The sequence below is a fragment of the Vanacampus margaritifer genome, chromosome 9 (genome assembly GCF_051991255.1).
Source record: "Vanacampus margaritifer isolate UIUO_Vmar chromosome 9, RoL_Vmar_1.0, whole genome shotgun sequence".
Taxonomy (NCBI): domain Eukaryota; kingdom Metazoa; phylum Chordata; class Actinopteri; order Syngnathiformes; family Syngnathidae; genus Vanacampus; species Vanacampus margaritifer.
Genome location: NC_135440.1, coordinates 19,920,143 through 19,943,453, shown reverse-complemented (window position 1 = coordinate 19,943,453; position 23,311 = coordinate 19,920,143). Strand labels below are relative to the sequence as shown.

General features: G+C 36.0%; 1 protein-coding gene across 5 annotated transcripts; it reads right to left on the bottom strand.

Annotated features, from left to right (window-relative positions):
- Positions 1-49: 49 nt before the first annotated feature.
- nek10 (NIMA-related kinase 10) lies at positions 50-21,566 on the bottom strand. 5 transcript variants are annotated; one of them, XM_077575151.1, is made up of 36 exons: positions 21,448-21,566; positions 21,215-21,306; positions 20,169-20,229; positions 19,962-20,056; positions 18,993-19,088; positions 18,671-18,755; positions 17,996-18,037; positions 17,827-17,905; positions 17,669-17,736; positions 16,584-16,663; positions 16,420-16,506; positions 16,132-16,356; positions 14,861-15,000; positions 13,319-13,380; positions 13,176-13,247; positions 13,036-13,100; positions 12,866-12,968; positions 12,040-12,168; positions 11,057-11,194; positions 10,855-10,900; positions 10,666-10,787; positions 9,362-9,464; positions 9,205-9,280; positions 8,996-9,125; positions 8,846-8,916; positions 7,201-7,408; positions 6,121-6,193; positions 6,001-6,057; positions 5,867-5,912; positions 4,717-4,754; positions 4,546-4,637; positions 3,540-3,650; positions 3,342-3,441; positions 3,232-3,272; positions 3,040-3,140; positions 50-354 (listed from the first exon to the last, which is right to left on the bottom strand). In XM_077575151.1, exons 2-36 carry the CDS (start codon positions 21,304-21,306, stop codon positions 309-311), a joined length of 3,180 nt encoding a protein of 1,059 aa, XP_077431277.1. In that variant the 5' UTR covers positions 21,448-21,566; the 3' UTR covers positions 50-308. The 5 variants fall into 5 exon arrangements, 4 of the variants coding, with proteins under 4 accessions (XP_077431277.1, XP_077431279.1, XP_077431281.1 ...); XM_077575153.1 differs by having other exon boundaries at positions 3,085-3,140; XM_077575152.1 differs by lacking the exon at positions 50-354 and having other exon boundaries at positions 2,726-3,140.
- Positions 21,567-23,311: the final 1,745 nt, after the last annotated feature.

Genomic DNA, 23,311 nt, shown 5'->3' with positions numbered 1-23,311 from the left:
TATGGCGGCTGTTCTTTTGAGTGCAGTGTACTGCCCTCTACAGGCGCATGAAGGCATTACAAGACAAAGTACAATGCCAGTTTATGTACATGCGCATTGCAATTTTAGGGGTTTCACAAAGGATATTTTAATAATGTTCTGATTCACATCATAGATGTCCAACAAAGAGCATTGTGTGCAAAACTAGACTTTTCCATTTAAAGTGACTAAAACATCGCAAAGCTTCCTTAGGCCAAATGAAATTGGTGCAAATAAGAAAAGGCCTGACGAGCTTATTGAATGGTAGATGTGCTTTTGTGAATTGTGACTCATGAGGATGAATGCGGACGGCGCTCGCTTCTTTTCTTGGCCTCCCTAAAATCAACATAAAACACAAGAGATTTTTAATCATCAAACTCATGGAAGAATGAAGCAATTCACGATAATTTACAAAGGCGCCCGGCCCAAACTAAGACATATACTTTTGTTGTTTTGTTTTGGTGTTTTTAATCTTTTGTCTCCCTCATGTGGCTAAATGAGGGAACGGTCACCAAACCAAGTCTCGACAATGTCAAAATTAAGCATTAATGTCAATATTATTAGTATGATTGCATAATTATTTTTCAAATATTTATATGTATAATAATGATTACGTATAGTATAAAAAATACTGTATTTTATAGATTTACACTCAAAATATTCAATCCCAATTTCATATTTATGCATTATATATATTTTTAGAATACTTTTATAGATTCATAAACTTATATCATATACTATACAGTGAGGAAAATAAGTATTTCACCCCCTGGTGATTTTGTGAGTTTGACCCTTTACAAAGAAAGGAACGGTCTATAATTTTCATGGTAGGTTCATCTTAACAGTGAGAGACAGAATATTAAAAAAAATCCCAGGAAATCACATTATATTAATTTTAAACATTTATTTGTCTTTTATTGAGGAAAATAAGTATTTCACCCCCTAGCAAAACATGACTCAGTACTTGGTGGAGAAACCCTTGTTGGCAAGCACAGCGGTCAGACGTTTCTTGTAGTTGGTCACCAAGTTTGCGCAGATCCCAGGAGGGATTGTGGCCCACTCCTCTTTGCAGATCCTCTCCAAATCCTGAAGATTTCGAGGCTGTTGCTTGGCAACTCGAAGCTTCAGCTCCCTCCACAAGTTCTCTATAGGATTAAGGTCTGGAGACTGACTAGGCCACTCCATAACCTTAATGTGCTTCTTCTTGAGCCACTCCTTTGTTGCCTTTGCTGTATGTTTTGGGTCATTGTCATGCTGAAACACCCATCCACGACCCATTTTCAATATCCTGGCTGAGGGAAGGAGGTTCTCACCCAAGATTTCCCGGTACATGGCCCCATTCATCCTCCCCTCGATCCGGTGAAGTCGTCCTGTACCCTTAGCAGAGAAACAGCCCCAAAACATAATGTTTCCACCACCATGCTTGACGGTGGGGATGGTGTTCTTGGGGTCAAAGTCAGCTTTTTTCGCCCTCCAAACACGGCGAGTCGAGTTGATGCCAAAGAGCTCGATTTTAGTCTCATCTGACCACAGCACTTTCTCCCAAGCCTCCTCTGAATCATCCAGGTGCTCATTGGCAAACTTCAGACGGGCCTGTACATGTGCCTTCTTGAGCAGGGGGACCTTGCGGGCACTACAGGATTTCAATCCATTACGGCGTAGTGTGTAACAATGGTCATCTTGGTGACTGTGGTCCCAGCTGCCTTGATATCATCAACAAGCTCCTGCCGTGTAGTTCTGGGTTGTTTCCTCACCTTTCTCATGATCCGGTTCACTCCACGAGGTGAGATCTTGCGTGGAGCACCAGACCGAGGGAGATTGATGGTCAATTGGTGTCTTCCATTTTCTAACTATCGCACCAACAGTTGACTCCTTTTCACCCAGCTGCTTGCTAATGGTCTTGTAGCCCATTCCAGCCTTGTGCAGGTCTACAATCTTGTCCCTGACGTCCTTAGACAGCTCTTTGGTCTTGCCCATTGTGGAGAGGTTGGAATCTGATGCATTGATTGATTCTGTGAACAGGTGTGTTTTTAAACAGGTAACGGGAACTTAATTAGGAATACCAATTAAGTAAGAGGACTAATGTGTGTGCCTCCTGGTCACATGACCGGTCTGTGGGAGCCAGAATTCTTGCTGGTTGGTAGGGGGTGAAATACTTATTTTCCTCAATAAAAGACAAATAAATGTTTAAAATTAATATAATGTGATTTCCTGGGATTTTTTTTAATATTCTGTCTCTCACTGTTAAGATGAACCTACCATGAAAATTATAGACCGTTCCTTTCTTTGTAAAGGGTCAAACTCACAAAATCACCAGGGGGTGAAATACTTATTTTCCTCACTGTATATATTATATATTAGTTTTATTATTAATAACCATTATGTGTATTGTTTTTTTAAATAGATATTTTTATGTAATATTTTCAACCCCCTTTGCAAATTACATTTCTGCATCGTTTGTTTATACATTATTTAAATTTCATTTAATAACATTTTTACATGTATTTTTAATTGTTTGAATACTGCACATGAAGTTAATTTCAAATGTCATGTTAAATATTTACAATAATTTTTTTTTATTTTTTAACCATTTTTTTATTTTAATTAAAATGTGAATTATTTTTATTATTATTGAAACATTGCATTTATTTTATTCATGATTGTATTTGCCATGTACATGCCATTTTAAAATATTGAATATAATGTATCACTTTAGACTTGAAATTTATTTTCTACATTTATATACAATATTTTCACACCGACAGTTACAAGCTAACAGCTTGCAATGAAGCAAAAAAATAAAATCACAATGCAACAACACAACTGAGGTGTACCTAATATTACGTCCTGGCTGTCAGTTGGCATAAGCCAGTGTGCGCCGCAGCAGACTGAACAGGCCTGACTGTGTGAGTTCATTTCCTCTATAAACTTGTTTTTCTTCACCTCTATTTGGGTCTTTGGTTTTGCACACACACACACACACATACACACGCACACACTGGTGGTGTTTGTGCAACCTACTCGCCGCCCACACAGGAAGCAGCTTGTCGCCATGGTGACTCGCACCTGCCACTCTCATCTTGGTAGTAGCCACTCTCGTCCAGCAGCTCCTCTACCACAGCCTGAGGACAAAAACAGAGAATGTGATGTCCAGGATTATAAATATTTGGTCAAATATCATCGGGGGGGGAAGTGACCAAGAACAAAAACTACCTGCATCTGCTCGTATGTAACTCCTTCCCTCAGACTGTCACCTGGGGGGGGAATAAGAAAATTCTTATTATTGGGATATTTTTTATTTATTTTTTAATCTAAACTCGTACCCGAGTCTTCATCAGCATCTCCGGTCAAGAGAGGCACCACAGGCCACCAATCTGGACTACTGGAGCCAGACTCCATCAGGTCACATGACGCCTGGACCAGCTGCAGGGAATAAAAATCACAAACTTCCCGTTTGAATTGTAGTCCTTTCCAGGGCAAGAAACCATGTTTGTAGTCCAAATGGATGCCAAATGACCAACCTTGCTGAGCTCTGTCTTCAGGTTGTGCGGGTCACTGCCAAACTGGAACAGTGACTTTTTGAACCTTTCTACCAGTCGCCTCTTGACGTTGTGACGAGGAGTTGGAGGAAGCTAGAAAGAGGATCACATTTTTAACTTATTCGCTGCCATTGACGGCTATCGACGTCAAAAATTCATTTGAACGACTTCTATTTAACATTTTTCCCATTTTTGTTAACAAAAGTATTTAAAAAAACTAAAAAATTTTAATTGTACATTTAGAACAGATATACAATTTGCAATTAATCGTGAGTTAACTATTGAAGTCATGCGATTAATTACAATTAAAAACATTTAATCGCCTGACAAGATTTAAAAAAAATTTAAATAAAAAATTTGGGGTATCAGGCGATTAAATTTTTTTATCGTAATTAACTCATTCACGATTAATCACAGATTTTATATCTGTTCCAATACAATAAAAAAAATCTAGGTTTTCGTACTCTTGTTAACAAAAGTAGGGAAAAAATGTTAAACTAATAGAAATAGTTCAAATGAATTTTTGACGTCTATAGCCGTCAATGGCAGTGAATGAGTTAATTGCATGACTTCACGAGTTAACTCACGGTTAATCAAAAATTTTATATCTGTTCTAAATGTACAATAAAAAAAAAATCTAGGTTTTCGTACTCTTGTTAACAAAAGTAGGGAAAAAATGTTAAACTAATAGAAATAGTTCAAATGAATTTTTGACGTCTATAGCCGTCAATGGCAGTGAATGAGTTAATTGCATGACTTCACTAGTTAACTCACGGTTAATCCCAAATTTTATATCTGTTCTAAATGTACAATAAAAAAAAAATTCTAGGTTTTCATACTCTTGTTAACAAAAGTGGGGAAAAGTGTTAAATTAATAGAAATAATTCAAATGAATTTGTGACGTCTATAGTCGTCAATGGCGGTGAATGAGTTATTTCAAGATTTCACGTGGAAAGAAAAATATCCAATGGTGAAATGGAATGTGTACCTGGGTGATAAAGAGCACTTTGTGCAACTGCACCAGCAACCTGTGGATTGGATCCTCGATCTGGCGAAGGTTCCTCTGGGAGATGCAGATTCCTGACATGACAACAAAACCCAGGCCAAAATGTGATCACCAAATTCAAAATTACAGCAAATATTCATATTTAAAATGTACCTGCTTTTGAGTTGGCCCTCACTGTCATTAAATCCTCCCTGAAAGGACACAAACAGACTTTTTTTTTCAAAGCACTTATGACATCAAATAAGGGTTGATTTACAGCGCAGGCTTCAAGCAATACATTTTTTTTTTGCTTTCAAGTGGCACAATAGTCACAAAAAAAACCTAATTAAATCGATAATAAGCATTATGTCGTTGCAGTTTATAATCGTCAACTGAAATCCAAACATTTACTGTCACTGTTCAACAGGTATGTGTTGAGGAGGGCCTCGCCCAGCTTACCTGTGAAATTCAGGTTTGTAAACTACTGTAATGACCAACAGATGCCTGTAGAGGGCAGCGTTGTGTTGATTTGAGCTTTTGAATTGAATTTAAAGGGTACTTGACTCTTTGAGCCATTTTTAGCAGTAAAAAGTTAATATTTTGTCCAGAATTAATTTTCCATGTACAACTATTAGCTTTAAAAACTAAGTAACAATTAAGCATGTCATCTTCAGTCGACAGCAAGTGAAAAATTGTACGTGAAAAATAATGAAACTGTAACAATTAATTCTGGACAAAATATTAACTTGTTACTGCTGATTTCTAAAGAAATCAGAAAATTACTCTTTTTTTTTCAGATGAAAGAAGAAAAGGGTCCAATTTATCTTCTGGTAGGTTTGCTGCTTATATTGTGAACATAAATGATCAGTTGGCTGGCAGATTGGGGAACTCTGCTTTAAAAGTGGCTGGCAGCGCGTATGGAGCGTTAAATGTGATAAATATGTAAATATGATGCATTAGAGGCGTGTCCATCTTTAAATACAGAAAATGATAACATATACATTACCCTACGTTTATACCTATTATAAATGGACACAAATTTAATGAAGTACACTTTATTTTGTTTTATTTTTATTTTGTAAAGTATTCTTATTTATTTATTTATGTTTGTATTTTCATCATATTGAATACTTATGGCAGACTTAGCAACAGATTTCCGATATGTACCCACATTTTATTGACGATTGATATCTGATTCCATTTTTTCCCCTCCATGTGTATATTTAATTGAACAACTTCAGAGCAAAACAAACAAACAAAAAACAGAATTGCTGCACTTAAACCATGTCGTGTAAATATAGCCTAAGTCAAAAAGTTGACTTACCCACATAGAGGTAGATGAGGCGTAACACAGGTGGCAGATTTTGACCCTTAAATGTGCAAACAGAAAAAAAGAAAAAAAAGACTAATTTAGGTATATAGCTTTTTAAAGAAACTGTAAAGACAACTGCAACTGACTGTAGTGTTCTCTTTGTGCTTCTTTCGCCTCTGTTTCTTCATGATCTGAGGCATCATCTGAAAAAATATTGACATGTCGTCATTGTGTAACAGTCTCCGTTAAACCAATATAGTTGTTACCGAAACCGCCGAGATTCTCTTCAAAGTTACTTGGAGGAAATTGCACAAGTTCAGCTACTGTGAAAGCTTGTTTCTGGAAGAACAGTGAAAAGGATTTATGTGCATTTATTAATATCGGCATCGGCCTCTTTTTTTGTTTGGTGGCTGATATATTAAAAACTGTTATTATTGCTCTGACGGGCGCTTTTCTCCTCCGTCTGCTCTGAGTCAGCGGCTGTTGACTCCCTGCAGCATTGGCCTGCCCACAGCACCATCTAATTGGTTGCTCGTGCAGTGCTAACAGCCAATAAACAGCAATTAGCGGCTATTAGCCCGCGAGCTAACGGCTAGCTCGCCGGATTATTTTTTAGTGGCTATTTGGGAATTATCCCAGGGTTAGTGTGTGGGTAAACAGTTAGCCCACGAGCTAACAGTTAGCTCGCGAATTAGCAGCTATTTGGGAGTTAGCGTTCGGGTGAATGGTTAGCCTAGTGAGCTAACAGTTAGCTCGCGAATTAGCGGCTATTAACCCGCGAGCTAATCGGCTAGCTGGCAAATTAACGGTTATTAGGTTGGTCCGTGAGCTAACGGTTAGCTCGCGGGCTAACCTAATAGCCGTTTTTAGCCGCTATTTGGGAGTTATCCGGGGTTAGCGTGTGGGTGAATGGTTAGCCCGCGAATTAGTGGCTATTTGGGACTTGGCATTATAGTCGGTGTAAAAGCTGATGGCAAACAAAAAAACTTTAAACATGTAAATCATAAAATAAACTTGTGCTTGATAGCATTTAAGCAGTCAAGTGCTGGAGTTTTTATTATTATTAAAATTTTTGACACATCCCCCCCCCAGCTGCAAATGTATATCGGTTATCAGTCTCCCTGACTACCGATAATCGGTATCAGCCCTGAAAAAAGCATATTGGTCTATCTCTAGAAAAGGTGCATTTTAAAACACTTGTTTCTAACTTAAATCAGTGGATTATTTTTAGTACTTGATGGAATAACCAATACGATAATCAATAAAAAATATTATTGACAGTCCAAATACACACATAGGCCTACTGACAAAACGCGCCAACTCTACAGTTGCTTCGTGTATACTACCTGAGTCAGGACTGAGCGGCAGCAGTTTTTCCCACTCTGGCGCCCTTCCAGGAAGTACCTCTGCGCCCGCTTCCTGTCCCGCTCAGCTCGCTTCTCCAGTGCATAGTGGGAAGCGTACAGAGCGTCCAACTGCCTCATCATGAGGTCGGCGATCCGGGAGCTGACGGCCACGATGTCAGGGCGCCGCTCTGGGTCTGGACTCAAGCACCTGTGCAGTTCAAACTCAGTACAGGGAACTAATCTGGAATAGATCTAGATTGAAAGAAGATTGGAGATAACATTGATGTGAAATGAAAGCCCGTTATTTGTGAAGGGTGGGACCGAGCTTTGCTGTGAATAGCAAAACTCTTCGAGTAATTGACACCCCACCCAAAAAATGGTTTATAATTGCCCACAGATGTTGCAAGATGGTGGTAAAGCACTACTTTCTGTCTAATTCAGGCTCCTGAAAGCCCACAGCTCCAGTAATAGTCATTGTGCATTTTAAAAGTCTCTCTATATGGTGGATTTCCACCTATTGCGGGTTGGTCTAGAACAGGGGTCTGCAACCTGGGGCTCTGAAACCACATGTGGCTCTTTAGTCCCATTCCTGTGGCCCCCTGTGGATCTCTAATACAATTAATGCAAAATAGAAATTCATTATTTTTTTTACATCTTTGTTTTTATTTTTTATATAAAATATTCATTAAATTATTTTAAAAAAATGTCCAACATTTTAAGTTGTCAGAAAATCAGAGACGAATAGTGAATTAAAAAGTTTTCAAAATCACATAAAAATGGTCAAAAAGTGAAAATAAAATGTCTAAAAAGAGGAAAAGTGGAAAATTACCATAAAATATGTCAGAGCATTTAATTTAAAAAAAGGCAGAACATAAAAAGTTCAAAATTTAATCATAAAAGATCCAAAAACAAAAGAGGGAAGACAGAAAATTACCAGAAAATGTCTTTGCAATCAACAAAAAAGTCAGAAAATTGATTAAATAAAATACAGGGGGGGAATTGCATAAAAAGTAACTATAAAAAACAAAGGAAGATAAAATGTTCACAAAATTGCCAAAGATGTTAGTAAATTGATTTATGAAAAGGCGGGAAAGAATCATGTAAAAAAAACCTTTGAAATGCTAATTAAATACAAATAAAATAAAATAAAATCTACAAAAAAAAGAAGAAATCCTGAAAATTACCATAAAATGTCCACAAAACTGAAAAAAAAGGTCAGAAAATTGATTTAATAAAAGGCAGGAATTTTTTTTTCTCAAAAAGTAATCATAAAATGTCCCAAAACAAAACATGAAACTCCCCAAATTACCGTAAAATGTCCACAAAATGTCATAAAAAACAAAAATGGCAAAAAACAAAACAAAAAGTAGCCATAAAATGTCCCCCAAAATAGATGAGAATTACCAAAATATGTCCACAAAATTACCAGAAAAATTGTCAGAAATTTGACAGAAAGGTATTTAATCTCTAACGTATGATAAATAAAGCATGAAAAATTACAGATTTTTGGTTATTTATCCGGCCTAAAAAGTCTCTTTTGACAGGAAAGGGTGCTGACCCCTGATCTAGAACGTATCCGCTGCAACAAATGGGGATTTAATTGTTGCGTACAAGTGTTTACGCTTTAATTGAATAATATTGGCACCATGTGATCACGTCCTCCAGCCTTTCAGAGTAAATTCCGTCTTCCAGTGGCTCATAGATGGCCTCAACAATCTACACAAACACAAAATACAACACACAATGATGTTGACGTCAACACGTGTGCGCGTCTGCGTGTGTGTTGTTAGGCCACCTTGCTGGCCAGCGACAACATATTGTTGCTGTAAAATGGCGGTTCCAAGGCGGCCATCTGATAGAGGACGCAGCCCAGAGCCCAAATGTCAGCCTTTTCACCGTATGGCTCGTTCTTCACCACCTCTGGACTGACGCACAAAAAAACACAACCACATGCTTTCGCATTGCCATTAACTCCCCTAAAATTTAGTATTTGTCTGTTCTTACCAAGAGTACAAAATGGTGCCCACCACTGAAGTCAGCTTACTGTTTTCCTGTTTCTGTTTGGCCAGGCCAAAGTCGGCTGCGGGTGAGAAGAAAGACGCCATTTTACGCCACCGGATACGACAAGAGTGACGTTATTGATTAAAAGGAGGAGTTTTACTGATGGTGACTTTCTCTTTGTCGCCCAGCATGATGTTGTTGGGTGTCAGGTCGCGGTGGACGATGCGCTTGTCCTTGTGGAGGTACCTCAGGGCCAAGCACATCTATGGAGGACATGAAACTCAAATTAGGGGTGTCAAAATTAGTGCGTTCATTTCGAGTTAATTTATAGTTCCTTTAAAGCCACTATTTTTTTTAATGCACGATTACCCCTTATTTGGAAATAAAATAGATCACCCCTTATTTGGAAAGCCTATACTGGGGGAATTCCAGTCGCAATTTCACCTAAAAATTTTGCTGTAATAAATTGAATAATAACGCATATATTTGTGGAGACTTTTAAGAATTTAAAAAATGTGTAGAATTTCACAAGTTGCTTAATGTTAAAGATTTGATAGCTCTTAATATGAAAAGAAAAATGCACTGAGCTGTCACCAATGTCTAACAAATGCAATTATGCCATCTAGTGGCAGAAAAATGACCTCAACACAAATCAAATTAAAAAAATGTCCAACATTTTAAGTTGACAGAAAATCAGAGACGAATAGTCAATGGAAAAGTTTTCCAAATCACATAAAAATGTCCAGAAAGTGAAAATAAAATTTCAAAAAAGAGGAAAAGCGGAAAATTACCATAAAATGTCCATTAAAGTGCCAAATATGTCAGATAATTTAATTTTAAAAAAGGCAGAACATAAAAAATTCAAAATTTAATCATAAAAGGTCCAAAAACAAAAGAGGAAAGACAGAAAATTACCATAAAATGCCTTTGCATTTGACAAAAAAAGTCAGAAAATTTATTAAATACAATGCAGGGGGAAATTGCATAAAAAGTAACTATAAAATGTTCAAAAACAAAAGAAGATAAAATGTTCACAAAATTGCCAAAGATGTCAGAAAATTGATTTTCGAAAAGGCAGGAAAGAATCATGTAAAAAAAACTTTGATATGTTTATTAAATTAAAATGAAATTAAATTAAAATTAAATGTCCACAAAATTGCAAAAAAAAAGAAAGAAAAAGATTTAATAAAAGGCAGGAAATAAAATGTCCCAAAACAAAAGAAGAACCCCCCCAAATTACTATAAAATGTCCACAAAATGTCATTAAATTGATTTAAAAAAATTGCAATGGAATTCCCCCAGTACAGGCTTTCCAAGTAAAGGGTGGTCATTAATCGCGCGTTAAAAAAATTGCCATTAAAGGAACTTTAAATTAACTCAAAATTGCCGCACTAATTTTGACACCCCTAATATAAATATAGGAAATCCATGGTAAATTTAGGCATCTTCAAAAAGCTTCAGTACCTGTATAAAGATATTCCAAATTCGTTCCTCGGTGAAGCTCTGCTGCTTCTCCTTCAGGGAGTTGCAACGCTCCAGCAGAGGAACTCCCTCGATCAGCTCCATAACGATGTACAGTTTGTCGTCTAAAAGGGCGGGTCAGTCAGCTCATGCGCCATCTTCTTCTACGTCATCATCAGAAGAGAGCCTCACCTTGCAGGAAGGTCTTGTAGTACTTGACGATATTTGGGTGAGCCATCTGTAGAATAAAGTCATCACCGTTCATGGGGGGGGGGGGGGGGAGTAATGTAACAGACCCACCAACAAGAGGTGACAATACGCATTATGGAAAGACCATGTAAAAAAATATAATAAATGAATGAAGGATGGACACAATAAGAAAAAAAGCTCTGACCTGTTCTTTGATGATGGCTAACTCCGCGATGATCTTCTCCACGTTACAGTCTCGCGACTTCTTGTCTTTTCCGAAAGCCGGGTTGTGGAGGTTGACCTCTTTCAGAGCCATCAGATTCCCGGCGATCTGCTTCCGGACCTGAAACCTCACAGCATCACGGATATCAGATATATAATGTCTTGACATTTGATATGAACTCATTCACTGCCATTGACGGCTATAGACGTCAAAAATTAATTTTGACAATTTTTATTAGTTTAACATTTTTTCCCACTTTTGTTAACAAGAGTATGAAAACCGAGATTTTTTTTTATTGTATTAGAACAGATATAAAATTTGTGATTAATCGTGAGTTATCTAGTGTCATGCGATTAATTACGATTAAAAATTGTAATCGCCTGGCGCACCAATTTTTTTTATAATCTTTTCTTTATAAAAAGATTATTAAAAATAAAATATATATATATAAAAAAAAAGATTATTAAAAATTAGGGGCATCAGGCAATTAATATTTGTAATCGTAATTAATTGCATTACTTCACGAGTTAACTCACGATTAATCACAAATTTTATATCTGTTCTAATACAATAAAAAAGATTCTCGGTTTTCATACTCTTGTTAACAAAAGTGATCGTTTCTTAAAAAATTAATAAATAAATAATTAAACAATTTATTTTTTTTGTTTAAAAAAATAAAAGGTTATTAAAAATTTGGGTCATCAGGTGATTAAAATTTGTAATCGTAATTAATCGCATGACTTCACTAGTTAAAAAACATAATTCTAGGTTTTCATACTCTTGTTAACAAAAATGGAAAAAAATGTTAAACTAATAGAAATAGTTAAAATGTTTTTTTTTTTAAAGTCTATAGCTGTCAGTGGCAGTGAATGAGTTAATGAAAGCATACATTTTGGAAAACAATTAGAGAAATAGAAAATCTCTATGCCAGCAGTAGAGGCAACTCTGGACTGACACTGCCGTACCTTAAATACACTTCCAAAAGCACCGGTGCCGAGGTGGTCCAGTACGGCGTAGCCATTGATTAGCTTGAGCGCAGGCCGGTTCTGGTCCACAGCCATAATGCTCTCTCGCAGGCTCTCCAGCTCCTCATCCTGTAACGCACCCAAAAAAAAAAGAGTCATTCAATAAGACAAGAGAACGGGTTAACTCATTCACTGCCATTGACGGCTATAGACGTAAAAAATTCATTTGAACGATTTCTATTAGTTTAACATTTTTTTCACTTATGTTAACTAGAGTATGAAAACCTAGAATTTTTTTATTGTACATTTAGAACAGATATAAAATGTGTGATTAATCGTGCGTTAACTAGTGAAGTCATGCGATTAATTATGTGTTTTTTTTAATCACCTGACACCCCTCATTTTTAATAATCTTTTCTTTAAAAAAAAAAAAGAAAAGAAAAAGGAAAAGCTGATTAAAAATAATTTCAATTATTATTATTAAATTATTATTATTGTACATTTAGAACAGATATAGAAATTTGTGATTAATCGTGAGTTAACTAGTGAAGTCATGCGATTAATTACAATTACAAATTTTAATCGCCTGACGCCCCTAATTTTTAATAATTTAATCGCCTGACGCCTGAAAATAATCTTTTTTTTTTTTTAAATGGAAATAAAATAAAATATTTTTTTTAAGTCTAGGTTTTCATACTCTTGTTAACAAAAGTGGGAAAAAAAGTTAAACTAATAGAAATAGTTCAAATGAATCTTTGACGTTTATAGCCGTCAATGGCAGTGAATGAGTTAATAACAAACGAGTGGATTTGTGTTAATCTCTCACAGTGTACTGCAACACTTTGATTTGAAGACCCTCGTAGACCTCCAGGTCCCGCACATAATGGCCCACGTCAATAAATAATTCATAAAGGCCCGTGGGAAAGAGCCTGGAACGACGACAAAAAACAAGCTACTTAACACCGAAGAGGTTAGCTCGCATGATGTCATCAGCACCTCTTGAAGTGATGTCTGTTCCTCTCCACGCTGAAGAGAAAGCGCAGTGCCCGGAATGCGTAGCGCTGCCAACACATGGGCTCATGTTACTACACAATGTGTCATCCTAACTCGTATATCACATCAACAAAGAGGCATACTTGTAAAGACGACACTTTCGCCGCAGAGTTTTGCGGTAAAATCAGTTTGGCAAGGATATAGACTCCATTTTCCTGAAGGAGAAAGTCAATTGATTTCAATTGTTATGTTTTTTTGACTCTTTTCTTTTTTGTTATAAACTGACCTGGACAATGTGATGAGCACACGAGTCCTCCAGGCTGAGCTCGGTCAGAGCTGTGCAGCACGCTGCAAAAAAAAAAAAATATATATATTTTTTTTAAAAAACAAAACAAAAAATCAAAACAAGTATATGTTATATCAGCTGTTGGGTAGAAACTTCATATGTCCATATATGGTCAAGTTAATATTTTGCACAAATCGATACTGTTGATCTTCCCCATGTTGTCTGTTATTATTAGGCTATACATTATTAACTCATTCACTCATAGATGTCAAAAATTCATTTGAACCATTTCCATTAGTTCAAAATTTTTTCCCACTTTTTGTTAACAAGAGTATGAAAACCTAGATTTTTTTTTTGTACATATAGAGCAGATAAAAAATTTGTGATTAATCGTGAGTTAACTAGTGAAGTCATGCGATTAATCACGATAAAAAAATAAATAAAAAAAATTGTTATTAATCGCATGACTTCAATAATTAACTTGCGATTAATTGCAAATTTTATATCTGTTCTAAATGTACAATATTTTTTCTAGGTTTTCATACTATTGTTAACAAAAGTGGGGAAAAATGTTAAAATAGAAAATAGAAATAGCTCAAATGAATTTTTGACGTCTATAGCCGTCAATGGCAGCGAATGAGTTAAGCAATTTAATTGAATCAACACTCTTAAACACTTTAAATGTCTAAAAAGTGTCTTACACCAAATGCTAGTCCTGCTAACTAATATATTAGAAGGCAATTCCGACATGTCACTCAAGCGCGCTACCGAGTGGGTACGAGCAACATCTGCTAATCCTAAACCTAACCCCAAACCGCTAATCCCAATTGCTAAGCATAGGTTTAGCCCAATCCCTAAACTAACTTTAAGCACTTACAATTCTAAGTATCTTATAGTTTTTATTAATCCTTTTATAATGGGGAGACGAAAAGCCCACAGAAATATATATATTTTTTAATTATTCCACTGTCTTGTTTAAAACAAAAAAAAAGATGTTTTAAAAATATATATATATAAAAAAACAAAGACTTTAAAAAATATTTAATAGGAATTATTTTAGATTTAAATTATACTCCTGTGACCAACCACTTTGGGTACTGCGTTTTTAAGCTAACATCCATTTACCCCCAAACTGCTAACCTTAACCCTGCGAACCAAAATCCTAACCTTTAAGTCCAACATTTTGGACCCGTCTGGTCTTCGTGCTTAGAAATATCATAGCTAACCTATTGTAAACAATCCACACATTTGCTGCTTTGACGGAGTTTGAATCGGTTGAGCGATGTACGACTAAGCACAGGGTGGAAGAATGAGGCTGAGATGTTTTATTTTGAAACAGCTTTACTTATTGAAAAACAAGCTTGGAACTACTGCAAGTCACATCTTGTGCAATGTGACAGAGATTCTCCTTTCAGGAAATGACATGTTTACATTCTCAGCCTCTGATAAGACATCTCTGGGAAGCTTGGCTGTTGCAACAACTTGAACCACTGCAGTTTGACCTCTAACCTTGAAGAAAATGTTTTCTCGTCTGTGCCTGACCTGACTGCAGAGCCATGACTTTGTCGGCCACCCCGCAAGGTTCGAGCTCCTCCCCCGTATGTTGCCCGTGGACGCGGCCATTGGCGTTGGCGCTCGACAGCTTCTCGATGGACAAGCGGTCGCAGACAAACTGTGTGTCACTGTAAAAATATGATAAACACATCCTCTTTCTTTCAAGAAGCGTGTGCATTATTTTTATTCTTGTATTTATGTTCTTAATGACAGTTTTTATATTATTAATTTTTTTCTCAGGAAGGGTGTTTAATTTTTTATTATTATTTTTATTTAACAATGGTGGTATCTGTAGTTTTTTTCCATTCAAATTCAGGAAGTAAGTATATCTTTTTTTTCTTCTTCTTTTTTTTTTTTTTTACTAATTTGAACATTAAAAAACTGAGTTTTTGGTTTTATGTTTTTGATTTATTTAAAGTGTGTATGATCTCAAAAGGTCTGTACATTTTTACAATATAAAATATATATAAAATCAGGTTTGTATTTGTAAGCTTGTATTTTCTATTTAAAATTTGTATAATGCCAGGAAGTTTGAATAATCTCAGAAATTTGGTAAATTTTGGCTATGCATTATTATTATTATTATTATTTACATTTTTAATCATCTCTGTAAAATCATACATTTTAATTACATATTTATATTAAAAAATATATTATATTGAAATACCATAATGATATATTAAAAATGGTATAATATTAAAATTGTGATTTTTTTTAATTTTATTTTATTAGACGTGCAATCTCAGGAATTATGCAATTATTTCATTTGAAATTAGAGGAATCTCAGGAAATTTGTATACTTTTTATATTAAAATTGGTATAATGTCACCAAGCGTTCACATTTTTTACTAATGTAATAAATACAAAAATAAGAATGAAAAATAAAATTGAAACTTCCTGGATTCTGTTAATCACCTTTTTTTTTTAATTAATATAATTAGTACAACAATAAGAATGAAAAATAAAATTAAAACGTCTTGGATTCTCGTAAGCACCTTTTTTTTTTTAATTAACATAATCAATAATACAATAAGAATGAAAAATAAGATTAGAACTTCCTGGATTCTGTTTAAAAATGTAATTCACGTCACAAATTAAAATTTTCATGCGCACGAAAAGTAACAAAGTATTGCCCCATGACAAATGCTGCCCCCTAATGGTTTGGAGTACAAATTTAGCGTTAGACCAAAAATGTGTACCTTTCAGTATCCACCCACTTATCACAACATTCGATACCCCTACCAAACACCAACACTCACCTCCCGAGCAACCTTAAAAGCGTGTGCACGCCTCCCCAGCTGCGCACCTCCGCCCTGGCGTGGGCGTCCTGGCAGAGCTGCACCAGGACCCAGGCCACGCTCCACAGCAATTTGAGGTGTGGCGCGTGCAACAGACTGAGCAGCACCGGCACAGCCTCAGCGTCCCTCAGCTCGTCTCTGACGCGGGGCACCGGAGAGAGGAGCCTCAACAGCTCGGCGGCCATCCTGGAACAACGTCGCATGAAATGATTTGGAATTTTTCTTCTAAGAAGATCAAGTTTAACCAACCTCTTCGACAACAGGTCGTAGTCCTGTAGGATGACCACAAGGTTCTCCGCGATGGGAAGCTCCCCGATCTCAGCCCTGCACTGTGGACTGGAAGAAAATGATCTGACCAGCCGCCATTGTTACGTCATAATAATGATAATAATAATGATGGATAATGATTTTACTTTTCAGCCAAGGTGGTTAATGCTGTGAGGGCTCCAAGTAGCAAGCTGCTGTCTGTGGTGGACAGCAGCTTCACCAGCGTCTACCAGGACAGAAAAAAAAAGAAAAGAAGTTCTCAGCGGACATCTTTCAAACTTTTAGGGATTTTTTTTCATAATTGAAATTAACTGGAATTAAATTCATCCATAAAAAAGAACACCTCACTTTTCTTGCATGTATTTGCATATATTTAAAAAAAAACACTACATTGGATTTCAAAAACATAATAAAACATTAAGGGGTGTGGCCTACTGAGTAACATCAGGAGCTAGAGTCCTATTGGCCGAGTTAGTCTGCACGTCAGCATCTAATAGATTTGTGGCGGCATTTTTTTGAGTTTTCTCATTTCGTATTTACATTAGACGGTTTATCCCACTTCACCATAAAACTAACCAAACAACGGATCGCAACTCAACAAACGTTTACACTAGAGAACTTGTAAATCAAGGCACCACTGTACATCAATTTAAAAAAAAAAAATGCTTCAATTGGTAACGCGATTGAATGAAGTTAATCCAAAGTAAATATATTAAATTTAATTAATTATGAGTTCATTAAACATGTTTTTTATGTTGTTTGTTTATTTACACAATATTGAAAAAAGACAAATATGGAAGCAATAAATAAATAAATAAATAAAATAAACTTAATATATTCACTTAAATTAAATTAATCCAACATTAATTAAGTGAATACACAAAAATAATTATTTAATTAGTTATGAGTTATTTAAACTTTGTTTTGGTTTATTCACACAATCTTAAAAAATACAAATGAAAATAGATAAATCAAATAAACTTAATCTGTTCACTTAAAGTAAATTAATCCAACATTTATTAAATTAATCCAAAATGAATCCAACGGGAATATTATATATTAAATTGAATGACCTCATAATTAATTAAATTTAATATATTCCCTTTGGATTAATTTAATTCGATCATGTGTTACCAATTGAAGCAATTTGTTTAAATTAGTCAACAATTCAATTTGTAATCTTAAATTGGATCAACAATTCTCTTTTTAGAGCGTGGTAATCTTATTTTACCATGTGCACGCCACTCTCGATAACCCAGACCCTTTGAATGTCCACTGCAGAAAGCTTCTGGAACATATCTGCACAGCACAGATCAGAAAACAACACACTTTTACTAAGAATTCATTATTAATATTTTTAAGTTTTAATGAAGGTGCACGAGTACTCACAGGTCATGGTGACCAGCGACTGTGCAGCCGGCGCTGGCTGGCCACATGCGAAGTACTTGTCAGCAATGCACTTCATATACTGACACAGCAGACAGGACGACATGTCAATTCATCAGAAGACGATTTGTCCCTGGTTTAATTTACGGTGATTGTTTTTATTTATTTTTACCCTGGCGAGTGGCTGAACGCCTTGGAGGTGATGGAACATTTTCTGAAAAATCGAAGGCATTAACTCATTCATTGCCATTGACGGCTATAAACGTCAGAAATTCATTTGAGCTATTTCTATTAGTTTAACTTTTTTTCCCACTTTTGTTAACAAAAGTATGAAAAACTAGAATTTTTTTATTGTACATTTAGAACAGATATACAATGTGTGATTAACTAGTGAAGTCATGCGATTAATAATGATTTTTTTTTTAATCGCCTGACACCCCTCATTTTTAATAATCTTTTCTTTAAAAAAAAAAAAGAAAAGAAAAGAAAAGAAAAAAGAAAAGATGATTAAAAATAATTTAAAAAATAAATAAATTTAATTTACTTTTTAAAAAAAGAAAAAGAAAAAATTATTAAAAATTAGGGGCGTCGGGCGTTTAAAATTTTTCATAATTAATCGTATGACTTCACTAGTTAACTCATGATTTATCACACATTTTATATCTGTTCTAAATGTACAATCTTTTTTTTTAGGTTTTCATACTCTTGTTAATTTTTTTTTTAACTAAGAAATAGTTCAAATGAATTTTTGACGTCTATAGTCGTCAACGGCAGCGAATGAGTTAAGATGAACAGATGCTGGAAGTGGAAGAATTGACGACCTCTACCAAGGAGTCAATGTTTTCACCTGATGCTGAGGATCTCTGATGAGCAAGCGCAGGCAGAGCAGCACTCGGAGGGCCCAATCGAGCGACGCCAGCTCCATCCAATCGCTGCACAGCGAAGAAAAAGGAAATGCTTGATTATTATTTTTCTTTTAACTGTAGAGGAGGTGATTACATGATTACATAGAATGAAAACAGACTCAATCCAAATCAAATATAGGATCAACACAGCCCAAGCAAAGAGTTCCAACATTTTATTACATCACAAAATCCTGCCATTTGAACTGGAGCGTGGAGACTTTTTATGTCCACTGTATTATACAAACAACATAGATTGTGTTTTACCTGCAGAGGCGGTTGTTGACCAGCAAGGTAAGGATGTCTGCAAAAACTTTCTGTAACGGGTGGCTGCTAAAACACCTCAGCTCTCTATATGTCATGCTGAAACAGAACACAAGTTTTTTTTTTTTGTTTTTTTTTTACAGGTACATACCCTGGTTATGTTATATTGTGGGTCACAATGACACATTTTAAAGCTTGGAAAAAACAATATATATTTTTTAAAAATCTAAATATACTTGAACACAAAAAAATTGCAAACATAAAATGTATAGAAACTCAAAGTACCGTTCGTATTGCATTGTCTGTGTACTTGAATGTGCCGTTAAAAAAATAAAATAAAATTCACTTTCAAATGGGTCTCAAGACAACAGGAAAACTGCTGGAATTGAATAAAATAAAATATATATTTTTTAACTTGAACTCATTCACTGCCATTGACAGCTATAGATGTCAACAATTCATCTGAACTATCTCTATTAGTTCAGTTTTTTTCAATTTTTGTTAACAAGAGTATGAAAACCTGGAATTTTTTTGTACATTTAGAACAGATATAAAATTTGTGATTAATCATGAGTTAACTAGTGAAATCATGCGAATAATTACAATTATAAATTCTAATTGCCTGATGCCCCTAATTTTTTAATATGTTATTTAAAATAAAATAAAAAGTATATTCTTTTTTGGGGGGGGGGAAAGAAAAGATTATTAAAAATTAGGGGCGTCAGGCGAGTACTATTTTTAATCGTAATTAATTGCATTACTTCACTAGTTAACTCACGATTAATCACACATTTTATATCTGTTCTAATACAATATAAAAAAAACACTAGGTTTTCATACTCTTGTTAACAAAAGTGGGAAAAAATGTTAAACTAATATAAAAGTTAAAATTAATTTTTGACGTCTATAGCCGTCAATGGCAGTGAATGAGTTAATCTGGTTGGATTACTGTTCATTTGTGGTCATTTGAACCTGAATTTCTCCAGCTCGGAGGCTTCCCCACAGCTGTCTTTGGGAGGGTGCTGGCTGTGGAATCTGCTACCGCCTGCTTTGGTTTGACCCAACACCTGCAACAAACGGAGCAACCCACTTATTGTTGCTCCACGCATACACACACACCTGAAGAAACATGAGCCTCTTTGTATCTTCCCCAAAACGGCCTGCTTTGTTTTCCTTCACCTCTTGTTTGGGGCTGCTTTTGGCAAGCAGTGCCTGAAGCCTCCTCAGATTACACGATGCCCTGCAAAAACAATTATGTGTTTTTTTGTTTTTTTTTTACTAGTCAAAGTCACATCTTAACTTTCCTCCATTATGGCAGAACAGGCACAGTTCATTTAAAAAGTCTTTAAAGATATATGTCTTGTTGTTGATAGTTTGATTAAACAGGAAGACACTACTGAAATTCCTGGCAATTAAATGAGTGCAGTGTTACAACTTCCAGTCATGAAACCCACAAAACAAAACAGAGTCAGTGACAACAGCAAAATAAGATGTTTGCATTGCCAGAAAAGTTGGTCATTTTTTTCATGGGCGCTGCACACATATTTAGCTCTGCTGCTCATCCCACAAATGCAAAATTCTTTACAAATGTGGCACAAATTTCAAAGGGAATAAATAGGCTTCCCAGTATGTTCTGCACATTGTAAATAGTTGTAATGGACCAAGCAAGCTAAACATTGCTTGATTTATTTTTATTTTCTTTTACTTTGTAATGCGTGTGTCTATCTTTCAAGATGAAACGCTAAAGATCCAAAGTACAAAGAAATTTCAGATGAAAGGGCAGAAGGGACATAAACGTCAACGTCGGCTTAAAGGGTTCAGTCAGAGTAGAATGGGTATGAGTTGTGGCCGATAGCAGCTCTTGAATCAAAGTGCATTATACTCTTAATCATGACTGTTAATAAGTTTAGTAGCAATTTGGAGCGACACAGCACAGTAGCTATTAACAAAAACCTAACACGGGGCCAATTAAGGACCAACACAGTGTCCACAGGGAAGCAACATACAACAGAAAACCAAAATAAAAAAAAAACACCAACCAACAGTGGACAAACACACAGCACCCACTGAAAAACAATATAGAAGCAAAAAAGAAACAACACTGCATAATCACGCACCATCTCCAGCAAAAACTTTTCTTTTTTTTAATATGATGTCATGCATATTCGTTATTACTGATGTCACAGACACATAATAGACCACAGCCAAGAAGCGCCTCTGCTTACGCGCTGTGGGTTCCTGTAGATTTCACGGCTTGTTTGCCTCCGCGGCTGATTTTTTTGACTTGCTTGGACATTTTAAAATTTGTTTGAGTCATCTGTAGAGGTAAACACAACAGTTATCTTTTATTAGCTACATGCCAACTACGATATTATGCAGTAAATTTAATTTCGCTAGCTAGGAGCAAATTATTCTTGTCTTTTAAACCTAAAATTTCAACCTAAAAGTCACAGCTTACCCTTTCTCCATTATCATAAAATGTGTTTAGGTTGAAAATATGCCTTGTTACCAGTCCATCTAAATAAGGCTTAACATTAAACGACGTTCGAGCCAGAAGCGGTAGCAGTGACAGTCTTGGTTGCCATGGATACAAGCAACGCGTCATATTTCCTGATGTTGGAATGTGCTTAAAAATAAAAAATGTAGACCTCTAAGATGGATAATTGCGACTATATGTTAATTATTGGTGTTATTTGCATAAACTACGCGTAATAATTGCTCATTATAACTATTCTCTTGAAGATTTGTAAAACAATAGTCGCAGACGTTTCAAAAAAAGTATGCTTCCTGGGGTAAAACGCCGCGAGACTACGCTGGGTCTGAAAAGAATTCGGCGTGCTCGCGAGACTTCCTCGCTTTGGCATTCACGTAGAATATGCGTTGAAATTTCAGCGCATTTTTGGCAAGCATGGTTGGCGCTACGTAAATTATAATGCGTAACTCGCGCAAATACTCTCAGACTGGGGGAATGTCGGCTGGTGAATGATCGGCTACTGAGGCGGCAGGGAGCGTCAACGCTATGGGTGAGAGTGCTTGCTTCTTCGGCTGCCGTCTTTTACATAGGCCGCCCATGCCGGTTGTAAAAATGCGACGTTTATGATCGGTGTTCGCGTTACATGTGATACATTTGACAGCGGTGTTTTTCTAAAAGCTTGTACAGTCGTCTGAGCAACCAACGCCCAGTCGTCCGCCTCCACTTGGATTCGCTAGCTTAGCTTTAGCTTAATTTTTTGGCTAGCTGCTAGCGGGAGTGTCATTTCCTGTCGCTTGCTCTTTAGCAAACTCCTCCAAGAAATCCTAGTAAACTGCAACGTTATTCTTGTTTATGAGCACCCGGACTCTTAACACTTTATTTCAAGCTTTCGCCGCTAATACTGACACGCCATGTGATTTATTGGCTCTTCCCTGGTCAGTTTATAGATCAACAGCGTTCGATGGTTGTTCCTTGTTCTTGGAAAAAATGCAATCTCGCCACCTATGTGTTTTATTGTTATATTTATCATCAACTGAATGAGTTGCAAGTCACGACTTTATCTGCGACCACGTTAGCTCGCAGTTGTGCCCCACGAAGAAGACGTTGAAACCCCGAATTGATACATGCCACATTATTCTCGTACATGTGTGTTTCCAATAATCCTGATAACAAATAATTGTACGCAAAGGCCATGCTGATTTTTCCAAACAAGGCAGTCTTAGAGGATGTAATGTCAAGGTTTAAGCAAGAAGGAGGCAGGCTGCTTTCTAATCTGGATTAAAGTGGATCTTGTCTCTAAGAGGGCATGTTTTGACTTCTAAAATCACTGGTCTACAGTATTGCAGTCTGAAAGGCGTATTAAGTGTCTTGTGATTTGTTATATAGTTAGTACAACATTGCCTTTTCATGACATTATGTTCATATTTGTGGGTCTGTGGTACCCTCAGAGAACCAGTTATCACTGACTGAAATTAAACTTTATATTGGCTTTTCTTAATTTTTTTTACCATCGCATTAAAGTATGAAGAAACAAAGGTAATTTAATATGAATGCCTAATGTACAGTTAGTGGCATCTTGAGTTACGAGTGACCTGATTTACAAGTTTTTCAAGACACGAGCTGTCACTTAGCCTATTTTTTTCTCTTTGATTTACCTGCAAAAATTTGACAGACAAACGCTAGGTGGTGGCGCCGAACCCAATTTACTTCACCACAAGGAGAAGTTTGGCAGATGGTAAACAAATCTTCAAAAAAAGAGTCTTATTTGCAACTCCCTGTTGCAGTTTACGGTCAAACTAAACATAATATAAAGAGAAATACTTATTGCGTGTTGAACCAAACTACATAA

What these genes read in the sequence shown, in the direction of transcription:
- nek10 (XM_077575151.1), bottom strand. Translation starts at nt 21,306, where the DNA reads ATGACTCAAACAAATTTTAAAATGTCCAAGCAAGTCAAAAAAATCAGC. An exon ending in CTTTTAAGGTTGCTCGGGAG is followed by an intron (nt 15,001 to 16,131) that starts GTGAGTGTTGGT and finishes ATATTTTTACAG; the next exon opens with TGACACACAGTTTGTCTGCG. An exon ending in TGAAGACAGAGCTCAGCAAG is followed by an intron (nt 3,442 to 3,539) that starts GTTGGTCATTTG and finishes TATTCCCTGCAG; the next exon opens with CTGGTCCAGGCGTCATGTGA.